The 12,152-nt window shown below is 38.3% G+C and overlaps 1 protein-coding gene across 1 annotated transcript in view; it reads right to left on the bottom strand.

Moving 5' to 3' along the window:
* The window catches only part of HERC1 (HECT and RLD domain containing E3 ubiquitin protein ligase family member 1), a 224,019-nt gene that overhangs the window by 111,609 nt on the left and 100,258 nt on the right, over positions 1-12,152 (bottom strand). The window contains exons 14-19 of the mRNA XM_077939543.1: positions 10,338-10,559; positions 6,420-6,572; positions 6,160-6,292; positions 4,595-4,786; positions 2,243-2,464; positions 143-316 (exon numbers count right to left, since the gene is read on the bottom strand). Coding sequence (XP_077795669.1) covers positions 143-316; positions 2,243-2,464; positions 4,595-4,786; positions 6,160-6,292; positions 6,420-6,572; positions 10,338-10,559 — 1,096 coding nt within the window. The remainder of the gene's footprint in view (positions 1-142; positions 317-2,242; positions 2,465-4,594; positions 4,787-6,159; positions 6,293-6,419; positions 6,573-10,337; positions 10,560-12,152) is intronic.

Here is a 12,152-nt window from a genome sequence, read left to right on the forward strand (position 1 = left end):
AAAACAAATTGTTTAGAAGTGTTATTCATAAAATACCTTTTCCTACGCGATCCCTATGAGTTTCACTTACATATCTTGCAAATATATTTGTGAGCACTATGAGCTAACTACAAATTTACTCCCTTTAGCTTATTTATCTTACCTTTACTAACAGCATAGTCCTGCATGCTGATCCAAAGGCTTCGGGCAGGCTCTTTAGAACAACCCAACGCCAAGTCTACATAGACAGCAATTTCAGGCCGCAATTTATAATCAAAAGGCTTCTGTTCTTCATTTCCAGAAAGTGCTACTTCTAACAGGCAACTCATACATTTATCTAAAAAAAATACTCACGTTACCAATTTTAACATCATAAATTTTGGTGCTACAAATAAAATCTTACCACATTTATTTAATGATTATGAAATGATAAACTTCAAACCATTTTAAGTAAACGTTACCAAGGTAAAGTCCTTTAATGTTTTACAGTTGGAGGTGGTAACAACCCTCTTACATTCTCCAGAAGGATGTGACACTCCACCAACTGTGACACTCCAAAAAAAACTCTGGCATTTTGCAGTCAAATGTTTTACCTCTGAGCTATACCCCCAACCTCTGGCATTTTGGCAAGCAGAGGCCAAAGAAACTAAATGTCCTACACATGCAACAGTCTTGTGTAACAAAAAACCACCTTGTTCAAAACGGAATGATATACCCTCTTTGAGAAACGAGGAAACACTGAAAAAGAGACTAGACCATTTTTTTATAGACTTAAGTAAAAATAATCAGTTAAAAATGATCCATGTAAAAGATACCATGAACAATTTCTCAACTGATATTTGTACAGGTGGTTCCTAACTTTCCAGTAGGACATTTGACATTCAGAATTCATTTCACATTTAAAAAACAAAGAAAACCATGTTCTAAGTGATGATGAGGTTCTTGGGCTAGTATCAAAAATCAATTTAACCCATAATATAACTAAATTACTGTATTGTTATAATTTTACAAGGGATAATACCTTTTTCTAATACATACAAATAAACAAAATTTTAAGTTTCATGATTTTATAATTTAAAAAGTGAAAATAACATTAAACAGAAATTGATTTTATTCATATTAAAGGCCAGTTTAATTGAGTAAATATAGAAGAAATATGAGGTGGGTAGAGATAGAGATACTTTTGTTCTCAGGAGGTCCTTTAGGACTGTCACAAGGTTAAACACTGACAGCAGTGGAACTATCTTTATCATGTTAAATACCCCCTTGAAAAACCATGATTTTACTGTCTTTAACAAAATGTTTCATAAACACCAGTCCAGCATCATCAGCCATGGCCAAAATCACTTTCTGGTTCATAAATGAAATGATGAATGTACACTCATATTTGGAAACGGAGGAAAATCCTCAACTGCTTCCCTCACTCCCTCTCTCCAACCCTCCAAATCCCAAAGCATACTCTTTCTTTTTGTTTTTTCTTTTCTTTTCAGCTCTCCTTCTTTTCTCCTTTCCTCTCAATCTCTCTTAGACTTTCCTTCATGGACATATTGAGTCTCTTTCTCTTATCAGAGAAATAATAAATTTTAGAACTAATAATATCATGTAGCCTGTCTAATCCGAATCATTATTTTATAGAACCAAAATGAGAAGCCTAGAGAGATTAAAGGACCAATTCTAGATAAAACAACTGGATTACCTGGGGTACCAGGTAAGTCTTCATGTTCAGTCTAAGAACTAGTCTGCCAGCAATATATACAAATGGAAGATGATGCAGAAGGGAAATCTTAAAGGCACTTTAAGTGGCGAAGAAAAAATTAGGACATAATATAATGTCAGCATGAAAGCAAGACAGGCTGGGAGGAAAAGAGGCTGCCACTCACATCTGAGGGGTGCTGCACTGATAAGTCATGGTTAAGTACTCTTACAGGGCTTTACATTCTGTGAAGCAGTTTCATAACCTCCAAGTCTTGGAAGATAAGTGATGAAGCATTGAGTTAGATGACTTGCTCAAAATGAGTGATAAATATGACAGAGTAGGACCAGACCTACAATTTCTATTTCCTTTGGGGGCTCTTTTCACCATACTGTGCTGCAGAATTTAACCATTTTTCTTAGGGCTCCAAGTCATAGCCCCAGATTCCCTACACTGCTCATGTTGCAATTGGTGCCTGTCAGTTCTCTATTCAGCAAACTCAGAATAGAGAAATCTTCAACTGAGGTACAAACAGGCATGTATTTTAAATGCTGCAGAGAAGCACATTACCCAATTGAGGAGTGTCCATTTCTACACCATCACTGAACAGTGGCGTTTTCATCCAATATGCAGTGTCCTGTTCCTCTGGAGACACGGGTGAGCCCTGAAGCATGCCACCAAGACATCGCCCAATAAGGAGAGCAATTGTTCTTTCTAGATCCACAAGCCATACCCAGGACTGAGCTGGCTGAGGTAATGGCAGACCAGCAGGATCAATTAGTTCTGGCCCTCCTAAAGACAAAACCATTAGTTATTGTGTCTTTATCTGGTACTTTTAAGATTCAGAATATTTCTCATGGTCACCTATTGTATTGCAGTAAGATACTGATGTAAAATACTTTATGATGAAAACACAAATTATAATACTTTCTGTATTTTTTCTCTTTACCAGACTGATTTAAAATAATATCCAGAGAAGTTATGCTATCAAACAAAATTTTCCTTGGTAAAGTTACTAATTTTAAGATAAACATTAAAACAACATATGACAACATTATTCCGATCAATTATATTCCTACTTTTCATTATCCAGACCAAAATTCACTATCTTTAGGGAGTACTCTGAGTTTTTTCCTCCAAAATCAACATACAAATTTATCCATTAAAATGACATTCAAGATTGTTTAATGCTTTTTAAGGCTTGAATTCAGAATTGTCTTAATACTAAGCTCCAGACCCATGCTTTCCTTTTTTTAGGGGGTGGGGACAGAGTCTCGTTCTGTCACCCAAGCTGGTGTGCAGTGGCGTGAACTTGGCTCACTGAAACCCCTGCCTCCCAGGTTCAAGCAATTCTCCTGTCTCAGCCTCCCAAGTAGCTGAGAGTATAGGCGTGCACCACCATACATGGCTAATTTCTTTATTTTTAGTAGAGGGGGGTTTCACCATGTTGGCCAGGCTGGTCTTGAATTCCTGACCTCAGGTGATCTGGCAGCCTCAGCCTCCCAAAGTGCTGGGAATACAGGTGTCAGCCATCACACCCGGCCCAGACCCATGCTTTCTTATTGTACATTTGTTCTTAGAAGTTCTTGACTTCACGAAATGACAGCAATAAAGAACCCATACCAATGAAATAAAAAGAGATTAACAAATCCAAAAAGTAGTTATATGAAATGATAATGGATAAGTTATCTAAAAGGAAAATGGATAAACGATTAATAAAATTACTCAAGAAAAAAGATGGCACAAATTCAAAAAATAGGAATAAAGCAGATATAACCACAGATATACTAGAGATTTTTTAAAACCATGAATATTATAAACAACTTTATGCCAATAAATTTGAAACCAACAAAATAACATTCCTAGAAAAATATACATTTCCAAAATGGACTGGAGAAGAAACATAAGATGGAAGGGAACATTAACCACTAAAGAATGAAAATTGTCAGAGTCTGTCTACAAACAAAACACCAGGGCCAGATAGTTTCATAGATAAATTCTTCTAAACCTTCAGGAAGAGATAACCCCTACCTTACACAAATTATTTCAGTGAACAGGAATAAAAGGAAGTTCCACGTTCATGGTATGAGATTAGTGTAATTTTGATAGTAAACACTAGGAAAGGATAGCATGAAAAAATGAAATTATAGAAAAATATCAGTTATAAACACAGATGAAAAAAATAAAATAAAATGACACCTTACTCACCTGATAGAAATAGACCGAATCTTAGCAAGTTCTGAGACACTTTAAAAAAGAAGAAACTGGCCAGGCGCAGTGGCTCACGCCTGTAATCCCAGCACTTTGGGAGGCTGAGGTGGGCGGATCACGAGGTCAAGAGTTCAAGAACAGCCTGGCCAACATGATGAAACCCTGTCTCTACTAAAAATACAAAAATTAGCCAGGCGTAGTCGTGCATGCCTGTAATCCCAGCTACTCGGGAGGCTGAGGCAGGAGAATTGCTTGAACCCTGGAGGCAGAGGTTGCAGTGAGGTAAGATCGTGCCACTGCACTCCAGCCTAGGTGACAGAGCGAGACTCCACCTCAAAAAAAAAAAAAAAAAAAGAAAAGAATAAAGCTGGAAAAACTCCATATAAAGCCTAATCAACATCCTGATATGGCTGTAAACTTGACACTTGGACTAATTGACACTTGATCACTGAACTGTATAATGTTAAAATAAGATAGGCCCTCAAGATCATCTTTCCAACCCCAGCGCTTTTCCTTTTATGCTCCAGTCCAGGATTCCTTCCAATAAAATAAGAGGCCTTACTTAAACCTGAAAAGTTTTTAAGATTTCAGTGACGAAACTCCTTTGATAGCCTTGGGATAGATAGACTCCAATGGAAAAACACAGTGATGTGTGCAACAGGAACAACTTTTGTCAAGGGCATTATTTGCTCTTTTATTGTCTTTACTTACCATGAAGAGGCCACTGTAACTCCTGGTCTTCTAAAAGATCAGCAGCTGGCAGGAGTCTATTAAGGCAATCAAGAGGTGGCAACAAGTCGAGGAGGTAACTCAATAAAGGCCGAGCCACTGACACAGGGAGTAACAGCAGGGAGTTAACAATCTGGCAGAGCATACTGCCAGCAGCTGAGACGTATATCACATCTATGAAGGGAAAGAAATTAAACATGGGACAATCGTTTCAAATGAACTTTAAAAAAAGGAACCTAAGAAATATTATTTTAGCCTGGAACTAGAGTAGACTCATTCAATAATTCTCTGTTGAACACCCACCTGGTAGCTGATGTAGTATCAGTGTTTATTCACTTTCAGAAAGTACACCAACAAACACTTTATAGCAAAGCATATGCATCCTCCATACCAACAAATTGAAAGGATTATAAATGTTTTCCTTAAAATGCATTATCAATTTCTCATTCGTTAATTTATCTTCATTTTATAATTTACCCAAGAAATATTTACTGACATACCAGGCACAGTTCTAGGTGAGAGGGATACAGCTATGAGCAAAGCAGTCAAAACTTCCTGTCCTCTTGGTGTTTACCTGCTAGTGAGGGAAAGTTTTCATATTTTTTAAACTAAATTTACTTTTTTAAAAATCGAGATCACCTTAAAACATGTGTTTTTATAATCCGTATTGGTTTTAAATCAATTTTGTTTCAATATTTCATTGTATATCAGGGCAGAGAGGGCCATTCAGAAATGAGCTCAGTTTGAACATATTTTAGTTGCTGTGGAACAGCCAAATGGAGGTATCTAATGTGGAATGGTTTCAGTTTCACAGCTTGTTCCTTTCATTCTTTTTTTAGTGGGGGAACTTCAGAGGTGGCTGGTTTTATATAAACATTAAATTTTGGTTGTCTTTTGGATAACAAAGACAAGACACCCAGTATGCAATTAAAGAATGGCTCTAGGACTCAGGAAAGGTGTTCTCAGCTAGATGGAAATACAGGGGTCATTAATATATAGATGGTTGTTAAAGACACTGAAACTAGATAAGACCATTGGGGGAGGAAAGAGAATTGAAGGCAAAATTCGGAGGATGCTCAACATTAGAGGGCATGTCCAAGGAAGAGGAGCCTATAGAAACTCACTGAAAAAGAGGAGTCAGAGGAAAGAGAAAAAAGGACTGTGACTACACAGAAGCCCAAAGAATTTCAAGAAGGAAAGTGAAAAAATGGTAAATGCTGAAGAGAAAGGTAAAGAAACAACAGGTTTAAAAAAAAAAAAAAAAGAGAGATTAAAAAATCTTACTTTATGCCATTTAAAATTAATCTTTTTGAGTTTATATCATCCAGTGCCTTTAAATTAGGCCTCTGTCATGCCAAGTAGACTCTTTTCAAGATCAGTCACTGCTAACACTACCCTCAAATCAAGACTAAAGGAATCTTCAATAGAAAGGAGATTCAAGACCGTTCCTATTCGTCAGAGGCTTCTGGTCCTCTTAAGACTTTGGAAAGGCAAGTATTCTTGCTTCTTAATGACTGATTAAATTTGAAATGAAATACCAAACTCACCTCTTAACTTTTGTCCAACACTGCCATTCCAAGGACTTTCTTTGAGCAAATTTGCAGAACGTGAATAAATATCTGTGGCATGAGGCAACAAAAGCTGAAGATGTTTATGAAGCAATGCCACACTGCTTGAGTTCTAAGGAGAAAAAAAGTTCCTAAATTACTACTTTGAAAGATTCAACATACAAAAATACCATGGCCTATCCAAATATCTGAGTTTCAAGGTCCTGATAGATCACCATAAAAGACAAATAATCACATACCTCACTAATGTTATTGATATGGCAAAATGCCAGCAGCTGTTTCTGTAGTGAACATAGCAGTTCATGAAGATGAGCAGGCTGACTGTTTTCTGATGATGATGTTCCAAGTAGAAATTTATCACTATTCTTTTCTAGCTCGCCAAATGCTTGATCCTAAAATGACACACACAACCTACCATAAATCTGATTTAAGCAGCATTATATGGGCCAGGTGCAACGGCTCATGCCTGTAATCCAGCACTTTGGGAGTCTGAGGCAGGCAGATCACCTGTAGTAAGGAGGTTGAGACCAGCCTGGCCAACATGGTGAAACCCCGGTCTCTACTAAAAATACAAAAATTAGCTGGGCATGGTGGCGGGCGCAGGAGGCAGAGGTTGCAGTGAGCCAAGATTGCGCCATCGCACTCCAGCCTGGATGACAAGAGTGAAACTATGTCTCCAAAAAAAAAAAGGGGGCCGGGCGCAGGAGCTCACACCTGTAATCCCAGCACTTTGGGAGGCCAAGGTGGGCAGATCACGAGGTCAGGAGATCGAGACCACGGTGAAACCCCGTCTCTACTAAAAATACAAAAAATTAGCCTGGCATGGGTGGTGGCGGGCATCTGTAGTACCAGCTACTTGAGAGGTTGAGGCAGGAAGATGGTGTGAACCCAGGAGGCGGAGCTTGCAGTGAGCAGAGATCGTGCCACTGCATTCCAGCCTAGGTGACAGAATGAGACTCTGTCTCAAACAAAACAAAACAAAAGCATTATATCCTTTCACCCATTACCAATTTTTAAATATTTGCTATAATCCTTATGATACTAGCTATTAGATGGTAAAATTCATCAAGCTACTTCTATTTTTTTCCATTAAAAAAAATAAAAGCAGCTGGGTGCGGTAGCTCACACCTATAGTCCCAACACTTTGGGAGGCCGAGGTGGAAAGACTGCCTGAGGCCAGGAGTTCAAGACCAGCATGGGCAACACAGCAATACTTCATCTCTACAAATTTTTTTTTGTTGTTTGTTTTTAATTAGCTTAGCATGGTGGTGCACACCTCTAGTCCCAGCTACTTGAGAGGCTGAGGTGGGAGGACCACTTGAGCCCAGGAGTTCGAAGCTGTAGTGAGCTATGATGGTGCCACTGTATTCCAGCCTGGGCAACAGAAAGCCTGTCTCTAATAAAATTAAAATTAAAAAAGAGATATGACAACTAAATATAATGTGTGATTCTGCACCAGATCATGAAGGGGAAGGGCTGGGATCAGAAACTGCTATAAAGGACATTATTGGGGCAACTGTAGAAATGTAAATGTAGACTATATATTAAATAACAGTTCTGTATCAATGTTAAATTTTCCGAATTCAATAATTATTCTGCTGTTACGTAAGAAAATGTCCTGGTTTTTTAAAAATACATACTTAATATATGCTTAAATACTTAGGGGCAGCCAGCCATCTGCAATTTACTCTCAAATGATTTAGAGAGAGAAAACAAATTTGGCTGAAGAGCACAGGGGAATTCTTTGAATGATTCCTGTAACTCCTCGTGAGTTTTAAATTACTTCAAGTTAAAAATATTTTTTAAAAAGAGATGCTTAGTATATTTAGAAAATATCAAAACTCTATTTTAAAAAGTTAAAAGAGGCCGGGTGCAGTGACTCACGCCTGTAATCCCAGCACTTTGGGAGGCTGAGGCGGGCAGATCACGAGGTCGGGAGATTGACATCATCCTGGCTAATGCAGTTTTAGTTTCTACTAAAAACACAAAAAATTAGCCGGGCGTAGTGGCAGGCGCCTGTAGTCCCAGCTACTCTGGAGGCTGAGGTAGGAGAATGGCGTGAACCCGGGAGACGGAGCTTGCAGTGAGCCGAGATGGTGCCACTGCACACTCCAGTCTGGGCAACAGAGCGAGATTCCATCTCAAAAAAAAAAAAAAGAAGTTAAAAGCACCATTTAAACAACCACTCAAAGAAAATGGCTGCTACTATAATATTTTTTGGTGTATTTCTTTCCTGATTTTGTCCTTTTAAAATATTTTTCATAATATTGTACTGCATATTCTATTTTTAATCTGCTCTTTTCCAATGGAATCATAACCCATTTTCATAAACCATGTATATACAAAATATAATATTCCATTGAACACATATACCATAAATTACTTAACCACTCCTCTATTTTTAGATATTTCTGCTATTTCCAACTTTATTTCCTGTAAATAATCATGTGCTGAATACCTTTAGAAGAAAATTTGGTCTATGTATACACTATACAAGATAGAATATGGGAAAACTGTAGGGCCCTTGCTATAAGTTGTTAATTAGTACTGTTATTTTAAAATCTTAGAACAAACTTGGTTTAAATCACATCAGAAAGAGACATTAATTTATTATTTCAACCCAAAAGCAGTTAGTATTTTATTTCCATTTCCATTAATATATAAATCTGCCTCAGCCCTAATATTCCTTACAACTTTGTTGTAACATTCCCTGTAACTTTGGGGGAAAGTTTTGGTCATTAACAAATGGCTATATACACAACATTGTTCTTATCCATTTGCAGCCATTACTCCTTAACATCAGATTAAATTTACATTCTTAAACCTGAAAGAAAAGAATTTTGTAGGAAGAATTTTCACTCTGACTTAGTGATTAGCCTTTTAATGTGGGTGGGACAGAGCGCTAAGACTTGTATTGGAAGAAAAAGAGTACATAGACCAAGCCCTGAAGAGCCATAGGAAACAATATGAATTGATACACAAACAATTCAAAGTTAAGTTGCACAGTACACTCTGATCCTGTAAGTGCTGATGAGTACAGAGATGTGTAGTTATACACATCTCTGGCTAGATGGGGTTATTTGGGCAAGGTTTCCTAGAATAGTCAAGTCTTACATCACAGATTGGTAGAGAAAAACAACAGGAAATAGGTGTACAATGTACAATTCTGGAAAAGGATGAGCTCAGATAAGAATGGTGTGTGAGCCAATGATAAAGGGTTTGAAGGGTGTTGCTGTTGTTGTTGTTTTGAGACAGGGTCTCGCTCTATCACCCAGGCTGGAGTGCAATGGCACGATCTCAGCTCACTGCAGCCTCTGCCTCCCGGGTTCAAGCAACTCTCCCACCTCAGCCTCCTGAGTGGCTGGGATTATAGGTGCCAGCTACCACGCCTGGCTAATTTTTGCATTTTTGGTAGAGATGGGGTTTCACCATATTGGCCAGGCTGATCTCAAACTCCTGACCTCAGGTGATCCACCCAACTCAGCCTCCCAAAGTGCTGAGATTATAGGCATAAGCCACCGCGCCTGGCCTGAAGGAGTTTTAATTTAATACAAAGAAGTTGTGTTCTTTAATATAAAGAAGTTATTTAATACAAAGTTATTCCAGCAGTGAGATGCTGAGAAGAGACCAGCAATAGTGACAACAGCTGTAACACCATTAGCACTGAATCATAATGATCTGGCTTAGAACTCAAAGAAATGGCAGGAAAAAAAGATGAATTTAAGAAACACTAGAGATTCAGAATTAATGGCATCCTAATACAGGGAAAGCTATAAGCTCCACTGTCCTCTATCCTACTGACCAACCTATTCTCATTCAGTACTATGTACATTGTTTCATTATAAGATTATGTCTGGCAAGGTTAATGCCTTGCTCATTATTCTTCTCTCTAAAAATGTTCTTGACTATTTTATTCTGTTTATTATTCTACAATATCAGAAAAATCTGGTAAAATTCTAAAATAAATCCCTTTGAACTTCTCAATTACATGTTATTTGGTACCCACAATATTTCAGAAAACCTGACATGTTTTTCCCCTTGGGGGAGAGAGGTCTAGAGTTTAATTTCTATCAAAGGTGTTTAAATGTCAAATTACCTTGACTAAAGAGATCCCTACCCCTTTATTCTTCTTTTACTACAACGAAAGAACAACTTACTGTATAAAATCCTAAATTTCTTAAGAGGGTCTTCATCAAAATTTCAGCCAGGTGGGTATCTGGATGGCAGCTCTGAGTGCCATAAGGTTGATCTGACAGATTTCCGTAGCCAGTACACACAGAAGACAGGTCAGTTGCATCAGAGGGTGAACTATAGCCAAGTAGGGAGGCTACGTGGGTATGATCTTGCAAACTTGTCAGAATGATATCCAGTTGCATTCTCTAAAGAACAATAAAATATGCACAAGTAACTAACATAATATGCACTAGAAAATAAAACAAAAGGATCCCAGAAAAAAACTACACTAATCCACTTAGTATCTTATTAAACAATCATCTTCAGGAAGTATGTAATTATAAAAACTACCCAATTAATCCCATTTAGGAAATGGGATTTAGGAAAATACAATTTATAGGTTTTTATTTTAGTCTTCATTATAATACCTAAATCTCTAAGCTAACATAGCATACTATGCATAATATTTTAGTACTATAAGTAGAGAGGAGTACGAAATGCCAATAAATAGTATGACACACGATTCTACAGCGTGACATTACCAATGACAACTACTTATCCTAACATTTAAAATAAATCACTTGAAATCTAAACTAATGCAAAATACTCGTTAAAAATCATCTGTAGGCTGGGTGCAGTGGCTCATGCCTGTAATCACAGCACTTTAGGAGGCCAAGGCAGGCAGATCCACTTGAGTCCAGGAATTCAAGATCAGCATGGGCAACACAGTGAAACCCCCTCTACAAAAAATACAAAAATTAGCTGAGCATGGTGGTGCACACCTGTAGTTTCAGCTACTCAGAAGACTGAGGTGGGAGGATCACTTGAGCCCAGGAGGTTGAGCCTACAGTAAGCCGTGATCATGCCACTGCACTCTAGCCTGGATGACAGAGCAAAAACCCTGTCTCAAAAAAAATAATAATAATAATAATCATCTGTGGGCCAGGCACAGTGGTCTCATGCCTATAATCCCAGCACTTTGGGAAGCCAAAGCAGGAGGATCATTTGAGGCCAGGAGTTCAAGAACAGCCTGGGAAATACAGCAAGACCCCACAGCTATAAAAATAAGAATAAAAAAAATAAGCCAGGTGTGGTGGCACATGCCAGCAGTCTTAGCTACTCCAGAGGAAAAAGCAGTAGGATCCCTTGAGCTCCAGGAGTTCAAGGTTAGAGTGAGCCATGATTGCACCACCCTACTCCAGCGTGGATGACAGAGCAAGACTGTCCCTAAAAAAGATTTAAAAAGAAAGAAAAGTATCAATAAATATTTTACTGCAAATAAGTACCAATTTTTTTTCCTAAAATCTGTATCTCTGAATCTGATAACTTCTACTTGGTTGAGCAAAAGGTACTATTGCTCAAAGATAAAAATGGAAAAAATAAGTATACTCATATCATCAAATACTTTTTCCTAATGGTCATCTATACTTTTTATACAAACAATTTCAGACAAAGTTCTCAGCATGGAACCAACAGCAGCACATGCAATTGATTTCAACTCAGCATACTACAAATAAACCACAGTGTCTGGCTTAGTACCATAAGAAACACTGGAATGGCCGGGCGCGGTGGCTCAAGCCTATAATCCCAGAACTTTGGGAGGCCGAGACGGGCGGATCACGAGGTCAGGAGATCGAGACCATCCTGGCTAACACAATGAAACCCCGTCTCCACTAAAAATACAAAAAAATTAGCCGGGCGTGGTGGCGGCGCCTGTAGTCCCAGCTACTCGGGAGGCTGAGGCAGGAGAATGGCGGGAACCCGGGAGGCGGAGCTTGCAGTGAGCCGAGATCGCGCCA

The sequence above is a fragment of the Macaca mulatta genome, chromosome 7 (assembly GCF_049350105.2).
Source record: "Macaca mulatta isolate MMU2019108-1 chromosome 7, T2T-MMU8v2.0, whole genome shotgun sequence".
Taxonomy (NCBI): Eukaryota; Metazoa; Chordata; class Mammalia; order Primates; family Cercopithecidae; genus Macaca; species Macaca mulatta.